Source organism: Mauremys reevesii, linkage group 4 (assembly GCF_016161935.1).
Source record: "Mauremys reevesii isolate NIE-2019 linkage group 4, ASM1616193v1, whole genome shotgun sequence".
Classification (NCBI taxonomy): Eukaryota; Metazoa; Chordata; order Testudines; family Geoemydidae; genus Mauremys; species Mauremys reevesii.
Genome location: NC_052626.1, coordinates 89,112,072 through 89,130,888, shown reverse-complemented (window position 1 = coordinate 89,130,888; position 18,817 = coordinate 89,112,072). Strand labels below are relative to the sequence as shown.

The window sequence follows — 18,817 nt, the reverse complement described above, 5'->3', positions numbered from 1 at the left end:
TGAGCACAACTGAAATGCCTATGAATAGTGTGGAATCACTTGACTGTAATTCAGACTCAGTTTTTCCGCTTTTCAGTTATGAGACTTTTTCAAGTTGTTTGTTTGGGGTTGCTACAGTAGTGCTTAAATTAAAAGGTTTTCTCTGGTGGAATTGAGAAAACAGCTATTTGAAGATAAGGGCATTTCAACTGAAGCTGCTTTGCCAGTGGCTTGTAGAATAAGTTATCTACTACCACCTCCTTCCCTTGTTGGTTGTACTTGACCCCTTCTCTGTATCACAATGCTACTCTTGCACATTGCTCTCTCATTGCTGTCAGGAGGAGGAGCAGCAGCAGCTGTAACAAATGAAAACAATATGATCTTTCAACTCCAGCTAGAGCACAGAGAAAACATGTAGGATCAGTACAGATGTGCTCCAGTGTTTCTGTATTAGACATAAACGTGTCTTTTGCTGCATTCTACCCAAGTGCTTCACTGGCAAAAAAAGTTTGCGTATGTTGCCGCTACATAAAACTTCCCATCAAACTCCACCTTTTCACCAACCAGTGACAAGATTGTGTCCCTTTCACTGCTGCTTTTTCCAGTGAATTTGGGAGAGGGCTACTTTCATAAACAGTAGCAAAGAGGATTCCACATTAAGATTGTGGTAAGGGTTATAGATCCTGAAGCCTAATGTAACCCCTTAGAATAAGAAATAAGACTTGAACAAATGTGTACATACCTCATTGAATTTTAGCAAACCATGATGTCCCGATATAATTTGCAACACTTACCAATTTAACTGATAAATTATACTCTGAAGACGAGCATTAATCCTGGGGAGAGTTGGCTAAAATTTTTCTCCTACAGAATTAAGCTTGTTTTAGTTTGAACAAACAGGAATATATGAAATTGGAGCAAAATTATTCTTGTTAAATCTCAAGCACAATAGGATTTAATTTTTAAAGTGGCTTTTTAATTTCTCTGGAGGTCTACAATGAACAGATCCGTGACCTGCTAGTAAATTCAGGACCACTGGCTGTCCGGGAAGATACTCAGAAAGGGGTGGTAGTTCAAGGATTAACATTACATCAGGTATGTAAATAATACTTTATCTTGCATAACACTATCCTCTGAAGGTCACTCATTTTAAGGCCATGTTAACACTACAGACCTTGGTCAATGAGAGCAACATCTGCATAAAGCTGCCATGTGCACAAGCCATATACTTGGTTCCTTGCATTGGCGCTATGCATACTTGCCACTTGTGTCAGTGCACCGTGCGTTGCACTACAGGTATGCAGTATGCAATCAGCTAGCACACTCTTTTGGGAAGTTTGGGCAATGCGTGGTGGAGCAGAAACGAGTTGCACAGGGGTGATTGGGTGCAAAGGGTCAGCGTCCTAGCATATAATTGTCTTCATCCCATAATGTCAGCTGTATCCTATATTTTTTGCATCTTTTAAAAAAAAAAAAAGAAATGCAATGAACCCACATGGTCCCCCTCGCTATCTGCCATCTCTGACAGAAGCATAGTGCAGAGCTGCGCAGGCTCCGTCGTTGTAAGTGTTGCAAGCACAGGACACACAATCCTCCAGTATTTGCAGAGTTGAATCAGCAGGGAATACAACCACTTCTTGGGGGACAGATTGCTGTGGGACATAGCAAGAACCAGTTCAAGGTTGCTGGTGGAGTTCACAGAGCAGCTGCAGATAGAGGAGTGCTGCTTCTAGGCTCGAGAAACAAGCACTGACTGGTGGGATCGCATTGTAATGCAGGCTTGTGATAATGAGCAGTAGCTGCAGTACTTTTGGATGCACAAGGTCACATTCCTACATATGTGTGCCAAGCTCACCTCAGTTCTTAATGCAGGGACACCAGAATGAGAGTTGCACTAACGAAAAGTGAGTGGTGGTCACATTGTGGAACCTTGCCATTCTAGATTGCTACCAGTCATTTGGAAAATCCATTGGGGGGGCTGTTGTCATGAAAGTGTGCAGGGCCATTAATCTGCAGCTATGCAGGATTGTGACTCTTAGCAACATGCAGAACATAGTGGATTGATTTGGAGCAATGGGATTCCTGAACTGCAATGGAACAATAGCATTTTGGCACCAGACTACCTTGCCACAGACAACATCAACAGAAATAGCTATTTTTCCATGGTTATGCAAGCATTGAGGTATTACTGGGGATGCTTCATCAATGTTGGCTGGTCATGGATGGTGCATGATGATCCTATCTTTCTGAACAGTCCTGTGTTCTTAAAGTTTACAAGGAGGGACTTCCTTTCCTGACAAGCAGATTACCATTGGTGATATTGAAATGGCATAGCGATCCTGGAGGACCCAGCCTCCCACTTACTTCCCTGGCTCATGAGGCTGTACACTGGCCACCTTGACACCAACAAAAGATTCAACTACTGGCTCAGCAGGTGAATAATGACGAATAAGCTTTTAGTAAATTAAAGGAACACACTGGCTTTTACTCACAAGATTGGACCTCAGTAGAAAAACATCCCAATGGTTATAGCTGCCTGCTGTGTTCTGCATAATATCTGTGAAGCAAAGGGGGCAAAGTTGCTACGGTGGAGTGGCTGTGTGCTGAGGTTGAACAGCCAGATGCAAGGTATTAGAAGACCTCCATATGGAGCTATATGGCTCAAACAGGCTTTGAAAGAGCACTTTAACAGTGAGCCACTGTAATGTTTTGAGGTGTATTGGGGCCTGTTATGAATTGTGTGGTGCTTGATGTACATCAGTGAATGACACTTAGCAGACCTATTAATTTTGTGATATTTGCTGTACATTTATCATTATACACTTGTCACTGATCCTATGAGTTGTCTCACTGTATAGTAACAAGTAAGTGGGTGCTCTTAGAATTGCTAGGCATTCTGCAGCATATGTTGGGAACCATGAATTATTTTCCAAATAATGGAATTTTATTCAGGAACAAAATCAGTGCAAAGAAAACTCTTCAATTTAAAAGCAAATACATTAAAACCGTAATATATGAATGGAACAGAACTTAACAAGGAGAAAATATTCATGTGCATTTCACTTGCACATAACAAAACTGTGGCTTTCACAGGTCAGTGTACGTGAAGCTGTGGTTGTCCCTGGTGATCCCCAGGGTGGAGTGGTAGGAGTAGGGATGCAGCCCCCGATGCCACATGGAATGTTGAGGAGGGATGTAGAGAGTTGCTATACTGGAATTCTCCATGGACTACAAAGAAAGGCAAGCCCAGGATTGTTAAACCTCTAGGTCAACAAGAGTCTGTAGCATCTGTTTGGTGCCAAAGAAGTCCCATTATGTCCTGGTACACCTCCCTCTCCTTTTCCTGCCATGACTCCTGGGCCTTTCTCTTGTCATCTTTTTCCTTTTCCAGGCTGTCTACAATGTTGACCCTCCATGCTCTTTGCTCACTGTCTGATGCAGCACTCACTTGCAGAATCTTACTGAACGTCATCCTGAGTCTGTCTTCTTTTTCCTCCTTTATTATCTGACACAGGTGTTCTGCGAGGGGAGGGGACCTCCCAGGGAACACCTCACTCCCCCATCCCCATGGCCAGAAGAAGATCTGCACAGTAACTCCATGACATTTTTCATTGAGATCTCAGGAGGATTCAAGGGACATAAACAAACTAATCCATTTGGCCCTCCCCATTGCCTGTCTCTACCGGGAAATGAAAAGCAGATAACTCTCTATTGTACTGCTATCTCATCTGAGTAAATTTAATGAAAAGTTGATAGCTGTGTCCTGTTTAGTTGGGTGTGACATGAGTACATCATTTGAATGGGAAATACAATTACACACACATCTAAGGTTCAATCCCCTGCATCGGGCTCACCCATGCTGGACTGCTAGGACAGACTGGTCTGGACTGCAATGGAGTCCCAAACAGGTCCTGGCTCGCTACGTAGCTGGATCCCTGCCCACCCCCATCCTCCTCCTCACTGTTCACGCCAGGAGCCTGTGGCTTGGGCTCTATGGAGGTATCCACGGTGTTGTGCAGGGTGGTGGTGGGATCTCTGCCAAGTGTGACATTCAGCTCTTTGTAAAAGCAGCATATCTGCGCTTGGAACTGGATCAACTGTTGGCATTCTGATATGCCTAGTGCAGTTCTTTTGCTTTCACGCAGCAGTGCTTCTGGTCTCTATCATACTTCTGCATCTGACTTGCACACAATTTTCTCATAGATGTCCACATTTCTACGTCTGGTCCGTAGCTGTGCTTGCACAGCCTCTTCTCTCCACTGGCCCAAGAGATCCACTATCTCCTGTCTACTCAAGACGGAGTGTGTAGCTGTCATGGTCAGCCAGGCAGTTGCATGTAACAATGGAGTGCTGCTAGGTATGCTTGCCAAGCTGGAGAATAAGGAAAAGCCCTGCAAATTTTTGAAGTGCCTTTAAAGGGGAAGGAGGCCTTCTGGTGTCTATGAACCATGGGTAACTGAGATTATGACCAAAGAAGTCAGTGTTCGGCGTTGTGGGACAGCTGTTGGTGGTCTATTAACGTTGACATAAGTAAGTGTCTATACTCACGCTGTATCAAAGTCAGTACATCAACCATGGCTCAACACATCTCCAGGAGGTGATGTTGCCCCATTACAGGGACAGAGTACTTACATCAGTGGGAGACAAATGTAAGTGTAGACACATGCACAACTAGGTCAATGTAAGCTACCTTGAGAACTTTGTAGGTTAGACCAGGCCTAAGACACATAACTCCTCTGATGTTGTGGTGAAGCTTTTACAGACTTGAAGACTAAGCAAATTGCTTGGGGCATGGCTACACTTGCAGATGTAGAGCGCTTTGAGTTAAACCAGCCTTCGTGCAGCACAATAGGGAAAGCGCTGTAGTCTGTCCACACTGACAGCTGCCCGCACACTTGCGTGGCCACATTAGCAGCTCTTTCAACAGTCACAGAGAACAGTGCATTGTGGTAGCTATCCCAGCATGCAAGTGGCTATGTGCTTTTCAAAGGTCGGGGGGGTGGAGTGTGACAGTGTGTGTTGTGGGGAGAGAGAAAGAGTGGGTTTGGGGGGGGGAGGCTGAGAGCATGTCAGCATGCTGTCTTGTAAGTCCAGACAGCAGCAGACCTCCCCCTCTTCCCCCCCCTCCCCCTGCTCCTCTATCTCACACACAGCATTCCACAGTAATGGTTGCTTTGTCTCAGAGCAGATAAGCATGCCAGCTGTCAAACGGAGCTTTCAAAGGGCATATCCAAAACAATGACAAGAATGGCCACTTGACTTAAGGGGATTATGGGATATTTCCAGAGGCTCATCAGAGCGCAGTAATGCAACACCTTGTTCACACTAACGCTGGGGCGCAGCAAACATTATTCTACTCGCCGAGGTGGAGTACCAGGAGCGCTGGAGCCCTGGAGTCAGAGCGCTCTATGCGCCTTGCCAGTGTGGACGAGTAGTGAGGTAGTGCAACCGGGGCTCCTTTAATGCACTGTAACTCGCAAGTGTAGCCAAGCCCTCTAATTGTACAATGACTCTTTCTATGCTAGATAATTGAACTGGTGGTGCTGTTTCACTAGTTCACTTATCAGTGTAACTATTAGTGGTGCTATCTGTTCCCCGTGGTGTTTTGGTTTCATGTTCACTGTAGCTTTGCTGTGCATTCTTCTTCATTGTTGCAGTATCACTGTCTCCCAATCAGAGTTCCCAGCAGAGCCTGAAGCAGTGTTTTCTGAATAATTTTGAAAGGGCTTCTAGAATATTTCGGTTAACCTGAACCCTGTGTGTGAGAGTGCAGAAAGGCCATCTAAAGTTCACTGGTCACTTCTTGGGGTAGAATGAGAGGACTCTGCACAGTTGGAAGCTTTTACACAAGTAATCTCTGTTCACACAGGCAATGCAGCAGTGAAGTTTTGTTTGTTTGCTTCAGTTAAGACTAGTCTCACAATGACAGCATTGCCTTTGCATTGCTGGGAACATTTTTATGTATGAATGCAAGGTGTTACCATTGTATTGGGGAGACCACTTGATAGCTAATACATCAATATTTTATAATGTAAGCAAGGCTGATGAAATGCTTGCAGAGCCAGGAATAAAACTGAAGAGTTCTGACACCTTCTATCCTACTTTAACCAACAGGTTACAATTATTACTGGTGGCACAGCTAGCGATGCTTACACTCAGTGTTCCCTGACACTTATTAGATGCTTTTTCAGTTGCTTATAACTTTGCCACACTTTAACCATCTAGGCTGAAATTTTCCATGTTGGGTATCTGCCAGAGGCTGAATTATTTTTGAAAACTTTATCAAAAATGGTTTAGCTGTTCTTCAGATTGAGGTTAAGGGACAGTATGTTAAACTCTAGCTGTTTCACCGAGAAGCTCTAGCACAGAGGTAGGCAACCTATGGCACGCATGCCAAAGGCGGCACACAAGCTGATTTTCAGTGGCACTCACACTGCCCGGGTCCTGGCCACTGGTCCGGGGGGCTCTGCATTTTAATTTAATTTTAAATGAAGCTTCTTAAACATTTTTAAATACCTTATTTACTTTATGTACAACAATAGTTTAGTTATATATTATAGACTTATAGAAAGAGACCTTCTAAAAAGGTTAAAATGTATTACCGGCACGCGAAACCTTAAATCAGAGTGAATAAATGAAGACTCCGCACACCACTTCTGAAAGGTTGCCGACCCCTGCTCTAGCACATCTGTGCTTTGGAGCAGGGGTTTGAAATTTGGCATGGGGGGTCTTCCTGGTGCCTGGGATGTCTTCTACCATCCCTGTGAAAACTTGGCCAGATTTGAACAGATTATGACCCTCTGAAAATCTGTTTTCACAGGCTCAGAAGGTGTTAGAGTTTGACAGCTAAATTCTCTTAAGGTTGCATTTGTAGTGAAATATGCTTCAGCCTAGGGGGTTATGGGACTGAGCAGGATTTTTCCCTGCAATTACTCCTCCTTGGGACTGCTGTGGTGTCAGGCACAGGAACTAAGAGCAAAGCGACTGCTTCTAATCTGCTCTGTGTTCCTCCTGCTGGACCCAACTAATGTGGAGGATTAGGAGAACACAGCCTACATACAGCTCTGAGGGGTAAGGAGCTGGGTTTAGGGCTGGACAGGATTAGGGGTGGCTGGGATGAAATAAACTGGTAGAGTCAGGAACTGAAAGGGTCAGGGATGATGTGTAGCGCTGGGGGGGAAGGGTATGTGACTACTCAAGAGCCCTCCCCTCAGAGGCTGGAATAGAATCCAGAGTTTCTGAGTCTCATTTCTCTGCTGTCCACAAATAGCTGTGAAAGCCATTGGCAAAATGTGTTCCTCATCTCCCTCTCATGGCTAACCTACACAGAGGATGACAACCTACCACCGTCGAACCTCAGAGTTACAAACACCTCGGGAATGGAGGTTGTAACTTTGAAATGTTGGTAACTCTGAATATTACTAAGGGTATGTCTTCACAAGCAACATTAAAGTGCTTTAATGTGGCTGTGTAGTCGCTCTCCCAGCGCTATTAAAAAAACACCCCCATGAGGGGACTAGCTACCAGCGCTGGGAGCTGAAATTTGCAGTGCTTAGGGGGTGTTTTTTTCATGTTGCAGTGCTGTAAAGTGCCAGTGTAGACAATTCCTTACTAAAGTTTCAAATCTGTATTATGCAGAAGAAGAATGCTGCTTGTAGCCATCTTAATTTAAATGAAACAAGCACAGAAACAGTCTACTTACCTTGTCAAATCTTTTTTTTTTTAAACTTTCCTTTTATTTTTTTTTTAGTAGTTTACATTTAACACAGTACTGTATTTGCTTTTTTTCATCTGTGCTGCTATATGATTACGTACTTCTGGTTCCAAACGAGGCATGTGGTTGACCGGTCAGTTCGTAACTCTGGTGTTTTGTAACTCAGAGGTTCTTCTATATTTCTATCAGGTACTCTGTTGATGCAACTAGCAGAGGTCTGAGCTGTGGATCTAAACATTCTAACCTACTGTTTACTCATGGGAGAGTCAATATGGTTGCACTTAATGGAATTTCTGTTGTTTAAGAAATTGCATACCAAAAATTAAATTTAAAGAATGCTAATAAGATTTCCCTTGCAATGTTAGTACGTTGTTGTTGTGCATATGCATTATGATTGTCTTTATGTGATCACGTACTTTTCCGCAGGACCCCTGCCTTGTTCATTTAAATGGATGGATGTTGACTGAGTGAGCAGCTAATCAATATTTTGTTTTGTTCTCGTCCTTCAGTGTATGGCCTCGGGCCTTGTTCATTGCACACTGTTCAGACCATGCTTTGAATGCAGAATTAATTTCCTCATGGGCTTTTCTATGACACTCAACTCACTATAATATCTGAGTGTTTCATAGACATTACCTCACAGGAGAATTGTGAAGATACATTAAAATGGCATATTCTCATTTTATGTATTGGGAACTGAGGCATAGATGCTTCAACATCAAAAGTATATGCTAACTTAGGATGGATAATTTGAGATTCCTATGGTCTGATTTCCCCTCCCTTCCGTTCCAAAAGCTTATAGCACTTTCTGTTCAGAGCACAGCTCTCACTGACTTCAGTTGCTGCTGTGATTGCTCAGCACTTCTCTAAATCTCCCCCCCGGTATCTCAAGTCAGAACACCCAGAAAATGAGGAACATTGAATGGTTATTTGTGAAAAGTTTGGTTTAAGTGACTTGCCCAGCATCACATAGGACCTTTGCGGCAGATGCAGGGATTGAATACAGTTTTCAGGGTGACATTCAAACCAAAGGGTGGTCCTTTCTCTTCCTGCAGCCCTCTCCCTTGTTCACTAAACACCTTCCAGTTTCTGCAGCAAATGAGTCATGGATCCTACAGACAACAGCCTCGTTAACCTGATTTATTTAAACGCAACCTTGATTCATTTCTTGAGCACTGTCAACTCCACCATGAATGAGGTGAGATCCTCTGAAAAAAGTAGTATGTGATCCTGTAATTAAAGACCTTATTACAATACATACGCAGAAAGGGGTGGAATTAAGGTTACATGGGAAGCTTTAATTCTGGCACTTTCTAACTTTTGAGAGGTTAGCTTTGCAGCTGTAACTTTCTATAATGTAGTTCTGTGTTTTGTAATAAGCTTATAAAGAGTTGTCTATATCACTGGTGCGCAAACTGTGGGGCCTGCCCCCTTAGGAAGAGGCACAGAGGAATGTTTTGAGTCAGGTAAGGTGGAGCCCAGGCTAGCCTCCACAGGGGGTGTGGAAGGAGCACCATGCCCTCATGCCAGCTCCTCTTCTATCCCGTTCCACCCCCAACTCTGCCTTCAGCACAAGTTCTACTGCTGAGAAAGCTTTGGCTGTGCAGTAATGGAGGGGGGTGGACAAATTCCCTTAATGGTAAGGAGGGACACGAGTGGAAAAGTTTGTGCGCCACTGGTCCACGTATGTAAACTTACTATGTATTTTTTTTATTAAAATATATATCATTATGTTGCAGAAATTCAAAGGTTTTCTCTTAATTTAAAAATAAACTTTCTTTTAAGTGACTTGGTTTCAAAAAGAAAATTCCCCTCTGACTTACTGAGTTCTCTCATTCTCTCTTCCCGCCCCCTGCAATTCAAGTAACTCCTCTTAGAATGAATTTTAAGACCATTAATTACTTATCAACTGTATGTAAAGCCTGTTTCCTAATTAAATCTCGTAAAGATTACTAATTTTTTGTGTAATCTCAACACTTTGTAGCCTAAATGTGCAGAGGAGATCCTTCAGATGTTGGATTATGGAAACAAGAATCGAACACAGCACCCCACTGATATGAATGCCTCGTCTTCTCGGTCCCATGCGGTCTTTCAGGTAAGATGAAACAGCACCGAGATTCTCAGACTTCATTGCTCTGCGATCCGCTTCTGACAACAAAAATTACTATTTGACCCCAGGATGGGGGGAACCAAAGTCTGAGCCCACCTGAGCCCCACCACCCAGGGGGCGCAAAGCCCCAAGCCCCAGCAAATCTAATGCCGGCACTTCGGGGTCATGACACACAGTTTGAAAACCGCTGATATAACATGTTTAATGGCTGATATCTGAGACTAGTGAGTTTTAGATAATTTTTTTTAAAAGTAGTTATTAAGCTTCAGAATGGCTATCTGACTATGGCAATCTTGTTTTATTAGCTTGGGTATGGGGAGAGAAATACTGCCCATTTTTACTGTTCTTCTCTCTCAATTTGTTTGCTTATTTTAACTTTGTAACTGTTATCTAGTTCACAGCATTTGGGGTTACAGTTTACGTGAAATATATTATACAAACAAAGTTGTATTGTTCATTTCCTCCCCCCCCCACCCAAATGCATCCTTTATTTAAAGTTCCCTCAGGAATAGGTTTTAGATACATTTGGAACATAGCTTGAAGCTGCCATGATGTTTTAAGAAACTGATATGAGAAAAAACATGCACACCAAAAAACTCGAAAGATCTATAAAAATATTTATACAATATCGATAAATCGTGTCTGAATGCAACAAGGGAGGTAAGGGTAAGTTACTGCATTTGACAAAACATTAACCCTTTCATGGCTTTATGCATGTGTATGTTTTTCCCACTTGCTTAGCAAGATCCTTGGTGTTAAATATTTCTTTAAAATTTCCTGATCTAGTGGTTTTTTTTTTTCTTTGAGATAGAAATAAATAACAAGGCATATCATTGTGATGAGTATTTCCTGTCCTTTCCAAAAAACACTTTGGGCTCTGGTGTTGCCCTTGAGCACCCTGGGGTCAAAAGTAGCACTGAAAGGGGGCATAAAATGCATTGACTGTCTTTTAACCAGTCAACTGATTTAATCTTTCATGCTTAAAAATGTAAAGTGTCTCAGTAAATTTGAGATACATTGACACTATAACTTAGTGGTGCTTCTACACTATTAAAGTTGCATCATGACCTCTGTTTAAAGATGGGCTTTCCTAAATCCTCCAAAAGTCAATATGCTCAGTCAGATTTCTTTGAAATTGGGTGTGCCTCAGGAGTTTTCAGGGTGGGATTAGTGACCCAGGTTTGGAATTGTTTCAGCTGGGGTTCCAGTGACACGAGCCCTGGGGAAAAAATAACAGTTTTAAAAAATGTTTCTAGGTGGCCTTTTGCCCAGAGCTAGATATGAAATTGCTGATGTGATCCAAGTCAAAATGGTCTTAGTCTGTTGAGTTTTACATAGATATTCCCTGGCACCCATGAAATCTTTGGAGGACCCAAACTGAGAATACTTTTTAAGAAAACTAAGACACTAATGACTGGATGAATCACAGACCTCTTCATGGCTGTGAACTCACCCTGTCACTAACATAACTAAGGATAAATTAAACACAAGCCCCCACCTAAAACAAAAAGACTTTGAACTGATTGTCTTGAGGCTGCTGCAATTTGTGAGTCCTAGATGGCAATTTCATTTTGGGGGGAATGTCATCAAAGTAGTTTGGGGGAAGGGGGATTAGATGTGGGAATGCTTCATAGGAGGAGGCGGGTATGTGGGAAAATAGGAGAGGGCTTCAGGCCTACAGTGAGGAAAGCGGGTTATAGGGAGTGGGTTTGATCGTACGGGAGGTAAGAGAGGTTGAGAGACATTGCACGCCCAGCTCTTCTGGTGCACCCCAACACTGCATGAAAGCTATTAATAAAGTGTTGGAAGAAAATTAATCAGGAAATTGAATGGTTCATGGCTGACTGGAAAATGTGTACTGTATGGCACAGAAAAAATTACAAGCTTGGACACCTCTGTTTCTCAAATATTGGGTTTCTCTCAAACATAAATCTATCAGTATTTTGGAAGAGAAATCCTGTTTGTAATTTTTCTCACCAGTCTTGCCACAAATCCCACCCTCCAACCATAGTGAAATGCCACTAGGAACGTTATTCCACTGTAACATCGTTGTCCTTCGATCCAGGCACTGCATGTGAGTCAGGTTATAGGAGGTGGGGTAGTAATAGCTGTCACAGTTCAGGGCAGCTTGTATTTCCCTTCTATGGTTCTTCTAGGGCACGGACTCGAGGCTCCTGGCTTCTCAGCCATCAGCTCTCTTGGGTGTCTCTCCCTCTTCACTGATATTTTTGCAAACTGCACAGTTCCCTGTCTGCACTGTGATAGTCCAAGCAAGCCAGACTGCCTAAACAGGCCAGCATATGCACTTTGCTTTCTGTCTGCAGGCTACAAACAGCATAATGGTCACACAGCTCTTTATAAGCAGCTACATTTATTATTAAGGTGAAAGCATTACAGTAAAAACATACTAAACAAGAAAAGAACCTTACACACACGTTTAAAAGGGTACCAGACGTCACCCCAACTTTAGGCTCTGGTAGGTGTCAGTCCTTCAATACCCAGAATAGGGTTTTCCCCCATGTTTACAAGTTCATTACGGTCTTATTCAGAACCAGAACAACCATGAATAGTTCAGTCTTTCCTTTACACAGCTTGGGCCTTTGATCTTGGTGTCCATATAACCGGTGGTCAGCAGACAAAGGCCCCCTCTTCAGGGTGTAACTTCAATTGGCTGGGTTTTTGCATATTCTGAGATGGGGAATTTGTATTCACGCCCCAAGATATTGCCCAGGAAATGTCACACTTTTTTTGTTCCAAATTCTAATCTTGTCTGGTATGCTCAATATATTCCTTTGAAACCCCGGGTCTCATATCTGTCAGATCTTCCCCTTTGCCCCCCCCCCCCCCCCCCAGCCCACAATACTACATAAACCATTAATTTTATACAATGGACCCCCAAAGACAGTTAAAATTAATTCAATAAGGTGTCACAGGGGATTGCCATTGAGACAGATATGGCAATTTTCTGCAATAGAAACATTTTTGTATATGAAGAAATGAAGATTTAAGGGGATGAGTTCCCTGCTTGTGGTGGGGAGGCTTGGGTACAATAGTGAGGAGGGACCCGATTGGAGCAGGGAGATACACTGAATAGGTCAGGAGCTTGACTAGAGAGTTGTGCCAATGGTCTGATGGGGCTCAGCTGCTGTGTACAGATTTTTTTTCTTTTTCTTTGGGGGCGGAGGGAACTTGGCCCAGTGTGCTTCTTGGGGATGGTGGGGGGGAATGATCTGTACAACTGCCTAAATGATTACTAATTCCTACCAACAACATATCTTTTCCTCTTTTTTTAAAAAACAAAAAAAACTAGGAAATTCTAGGGCAAAAAATACTTTAATGCAGAGTTAAGGTTGCTTGATGGTATGTCATCCCTTTGCAGAACAGAGTTGAGCAAAACTCATCTGAAAACCAGCAAATGCATGAGCAACTTTGACTTTACCCTCTTTCATCAGTGCCCCAACACACCCCATTAATACACACATCTTTACTCTGCTAACTCCACAGTTGCTGAAATGTACAAGCCCTTTACTTCCTTTTTACAGTTCATTTACTCTCAGCTATAGGATTACATATAGCATTTTTAAAGGACAAAAAAGAAAGAAAAGTTGCCTATGTCACCTTCCCTCTACTCTCTTCAAGCAGTGCCTCAATATGCGTACAGGGTATACTCATAGATATACCCACATTAGCTGGAGCAGAAGGTTGAAGGAAGGTGGCATGGACAATGATTTCCTTTTTGTCCTTTAATAGCATTAGATGGAATCATGTGGGGGTCAGGCTCAAAGTCTTGTCTCTTTCACCTACAGAAGTTGGTTTAATAAAAAAAATATTATTTCACCTACGTCTTTCTGAAAAATCTTTAGCAATTTGATAATAGTTTTGCAATAATATGGTCAGTTTAAAATTAACTAAAAGGAAATTAAATAAAACAAAATATCCTTAACCTTAAGCTGTATGCTATTGCTTTGGCTACCTCAAACAGAAATTTCTGAACCTTGGAATTCCCCTTCTTTGTTTAGCAATGAAAATTTTGTGTTCTCTATACAAACAAGGGAAATTTCCACATTTAGAAGTTTCTGCTTGAGATAAACTGCCATAGTAGTTCTCCAGTCCAGTTATCCATCACTTGAGCTGGCTAGCTGGAATGCAGCTGCTGCAACTGAACTCAGTGAGTACAGTGACTATTTCAACATGAGCAAAAGTGGAAGACCCATTGACTGAATTCATAGCTATTTTGAGAAAATTCATGAAGATAGTAAAGAATCTTGGATGCAAAAATTGCTAAGAAAAGGGGGTGGAAAGGCAGACCATATGAAGAATCACTTTGCAAAATGCAGTTGAAAGAACAGACACCAGAACCACTGACTTTGGATAACCAGATTCAAATATTAGAATCTGAATCAGGATGAAGGTATTGATAATACTGCATTGCCATTGCTAAGTACATCAAAAGAAAGTTGGCCAAAGACAATGAGGAGGAAGTATCATGGTTTTTCAACCACACATGGATATGCTTGTAATAACTCCAGAACTGAAACAAAAAAAAGGCTAGAAAATTGCAGAATATTTTTTATGCCTGTAATATCCCCTTTTTTTGTTGTTGAGAATCCAACTTTCAATCAATAATCAGCTGCCAAAGGCTGAACTACAAAACACCCAGTTGAAAGGAGGATAGCAGGTGAATTGTTAGATGCAGTCACTGATGGTTTGAAGGTGGAAGAAAGCAACAAATTATGTGGGAAAGCATAATATTAATATCAAATGGCTGGAATAATGTGTACAATGACCCAGTGACATCTTACTGTGTGCACATAAGGAAAACCGTGGTGTCTGTTGGCTGTTGATACTGGAACCAATAAGGAGACTAGAAAGTACTGTGCTATGCTGATGAGAGAAGCCAAGGCATTATCAAATAAACTGTACAATTGTGTTTTTAAGAACTACCCAACAGACAATTTGAAAAAGATGCAAAATATGAGAAGTGATTTGAAACAAGATGACAACACTTTGGTTATGAATGGCTGTACATCACATTGGCTAAATCTACTTGGACAAGACCTTTATACCAAGTCCTTTGAACAGTGTTGTAGATTTACAAAAATACTTTTGTAATCACCATGTGCCTGGAGCCTGGTTCAAAGAAAAACCTCCATTCCCGGTGACACACGATGGAACAGTCAAATAACTTGCCTAGAAACATATGTTTAAAAATCAGCTGCATAATCTCAGAATTGCGAGTGACAATGCATTAGGCAGAACTTGAAGATGGTCAATATAATTCATAATCGAGGAATTTACCTAGAAGCAAAGAACTTGATCAGTCAGGTGAAACCAGTTGCTATGGCACTTGATGCACTCCACAGGGATAAATCAGCAATTCCTGTTGTGTACAAAGTATAGTTGGAGTTACTAATAAATGAAGTGCTTGCACCACACGAGACAGAAGTGCCTCATAAAATCTCTTTTGTAATTACTCTATGTTGACCAACCTCCTTCATCCAAAATATGAAGGAAAGAGACTGTCAGCTGAACAAGAAGAAATTTCAAGGCAGTGGCTGCTCAGCAAAAATCCAAATTTTTTTTTGACATATTTACTAGCATTTTAAAGTAGAAGAATCGCTGTATCCAAAATCAATGTTTTCATCTGCCCACAAAGAAAAACTTTTCCCTATAACATGGGAAAAATATGAAGAATGTGAATATTCTGACATTCTAGAACTGGTGTTGCAATTGCATCAGTGTTTGGCAAGCATAGAACGAATCTTCTAAAACTTTGGATACATCCATTCGGAACTGAGGTATACGCTCATCGTGTATCCATATGACAGTGTGTATTAGGCCTTTTGAGGCCCTCCAGAAGGCCATGCTGTCCTACCACACCCTGCCACAGAAAAAAGGCAGTAGAGTGGGATCCTCTAAGCAGCCTAGATAAGCTGCAGGGGAGGAAGCCAATCAGAGCCTAAAAGGCTCATATATAAAAGGAGTTGCAGGGTCTGAACAGCTCAGTTGCTGGCTGGGGCCAGAGGAGGAAGGATACTGTTCCTGGCTGGCTGAGGAAGCTGCAGCAGCTGGACAGAGCAGTCACTAGCTGGGACCAGAAAGAGTGGAAGTCTGGGAGACAGGGGAGAAACCTTGTATAAGCAGGGGTAGGAATGTGAAGCTGTCTAGGCACAGAGGCCTGGGTGAGCGAGAACCCTGATGAGACAGGCCAGAGACTTATTAGCTCACCAGGTGAAGTGCCATGTGAGAGAGGAACCCTGAGAGGACAGGAATTGTTACAGACTCCAGGCAAGGAAGCCTGGGAGAGAGACTGCTTAAACATGGAACAGGCTGAGGACCCGAGAAGCTGGTGGGACAAAGTGGGAAGCAGCCCAGAGAATAGTGCAATAGACAATAGTGACTGAAACAGCAGGTGGCTGCTAGTCCTAGGGTCCCTGGCTTGGGACCCAGAGTAGTGGGCAGGCCCAGGTCCCCCCACTGGCCACAGAGTGGCCAAGGGCCGAGGAGGCAAAATGTTTTGTTTGGAGCCCAAGAAGGGTGCAGGTGCTTTAAACAGACCCTGAGATAGGACTGATGACTTTGGGGAGGGGCCAATCTTTCATTGGACTGTTACCCAAGAAGGGGTTTGTTTTCAGTCTGTTTCACGTACAGACTGCGTGTTACTCAGCTGGAAGGCTGCGTCACTGAAAACCCATCTGAAAGAGAAACTACTGTCAGAGGATACCAAAAAACAAAGAGCGCAGCACGCATCTGGCCAGCAGGAAGCACTCACGAGTGGTCACACCTTTACAATCCAACAACATCAAAGTTGGTCGTCTGCTACAGAATTCTGCAGGGCCAAGTGGATCTGGATTGGCAGTCTACAACTCTGCATGCTTCTGATTGCTTAGTAGTTCAGGCCTACAATTTTGCATTATTGTCATTCTCATATAATCAAATATTTTCAATGTGACATGTATTACTTGAGAAAAACTAACTAAAATATTTACTAAACATTCCAATGCTCAGTATTATCATTACATATATTAGTATCACACACACTGCAGTTTTATTTTTTATTTGTACGATCTTAAATTAATCTCTGAATCTACTGCCACAATTTGAATATGTAAATAAAACTATTATGTGCTGTGCATTAGTAAGGTGGGGGGTTTTTTTTTAAATAGAAAATGCCTTAAACTGTGACTGACTGACTTTTTTCCTGGGGCAGTAAAAACATGATTTTACCTGGTAGAAACCACATCTGGTAAATCCATGCCATCCCTGCAAAGATATCACATCAGCAGATTATTATTATCCAGTCAAAGTTTCTTCCACATTCATTGCAACTTCTGTCATCCAATTAGTCCTTGTAAATGAGCTAGATCTTGAACGTTTGCTTGGGTTTACTTTGTCTTTTTTAGATCTATGTTGACCAAAATATTTTATTCTGTTTTCTTTTTCATTGCATAAAATTGTTCAAGAACCAAGATTCATTCTGTGAACAAAAACAATCTACTACCTTATTTTATATTTGTCTGTATCTTATGTGCAGAATTATTTAGACTAGAGCTGGGTAAAATATATATAATATTTTCCAAATAGTCAATTCACTGAGAGATGATTTGGGAGGGGAGTACCAAAACTATTTGGAAATTTGGGTCAGACCAAATATAAGTTCTCAGATGCATGTTTGTCAACCAGAGGCAGGGGGTCCAACACAACCAACTGCAAAGAGTGGCTCACTAAATGTCTGACTGTTATAAGTATTTTTCTCAGACATCCGAGCACCGTTGTCTATATCTAGCCTTTGGCCCTCAGGAAAGTGCATAGTGTTCAGGAGTTCTGTATACACAAAGAATACTTTACTTCTGTCTCGCTGCAGAGGTGCCAGAGGACAAGTTCTTCACCAGTGAACTCAGGTAACATCTTTCGCTACCTGACCTTTGGGCTAGCTGTGGTCGTACTGCCCACACTTCAACACTGTGAACACCCGAGCCACAACATCTATTCTATAAAATTCTTTACTGAGAGACTCAATAGAAATGTGGCCTGTCACAGGTCCTTTCTTTCCTCCCTTACCATAATAATAGTTTCAGCTGGTGGACTGGAGTGCTCACCTAGATCTCCATCCTCCACAAGTTTTATGAACTCTGAAGGAAACAAGATGCCACGTCATGATACTGAAGATAAGTGTTACTTGTCTGGCTTGCAAGGTTTCTCACTCTGGTCAAATCTTCCAAAGCTGTCCAAATTCTGATGGGCAAGATTAGGGCCATGTATTCGCCAACTATTAAAGGATGGTTTGATCTAGCCAGAAGCATAAAAGTTTTTCTGCTCTGGGAGTATAGCCTCCACAAACGACTCATCTACCATGGAAAGATGTCTTGATAGTCTTTTTTAGTATAGATTATAGTCAACATCACATGATTTATAAATCTGTGTTGCATCACCTGTTCTACAAGTGAAGTGAATCATAGTTGGGTCTCTCTTTCCATTAATTGATAATGCCCATTGAGTTCAGTTCTGTTCCAGGGTCAAGGAAGACCTGATATCACTGACTGTCTTTCACTGGATTTGGGTCAGAAATTCCTCTGTGAATGCCCTCTGATATTATTGATTCAAGAAGTTTTTCTGAACGTGAATTGGTATGTACTCAAGATGCTGTCAATAGCCCTGGCATGGTAGTTTTGTCCCAACACCCAGTGTTTGACATTGGAACTACAAGTCCTGTTTTCCAGTTTACTGGATCTCCGGGTTTACAGGATCTGAAATGTTTCCACCCATATCAGAAGTTTATTGGATCTGCAACTAGAATCTTGGATTGCTGGAACAGTTAGGGCAGGTCTACATTTAAAATGCTGTGGTGGTGCAACTGCACCACTGTCACATTTTAGTGAAGATACTCCTACACTGACTGGCATAGTTAATCCACCTTCCTGAAAGAGGGTAGCTATAATAATAGCTCATCTTAATTAATTAGCCTCTTAGAGTTGGTATGGCAACTTCCACTTTTTCATGTTCTCTGTATGTGT

At 42.2% G+C, this 18,817-nt stretch overlaps 1 protein-coding gene across 1 annotated transcript in view; it reads left to right on the top strand.

Moving 5' to 3' along the window:
* KIF18A (kinesin family member 18A) overlaps nucleotides 1–18,817 on the top strand; it is a 131,245-nt gene that overhangs the window by 6,685 nt on the left and 105,743 nt on the right. The window contains 2 exon segments of the mRNA XM_039537087.1: nucleotides 970–1,074; nucleotides 9,678–9,788. Of these exon segments, the coding sequence (XP_039393021.1) occupies nucleotides 970–1,074; nucleotides 9,678–9,788 (216 nt within the window).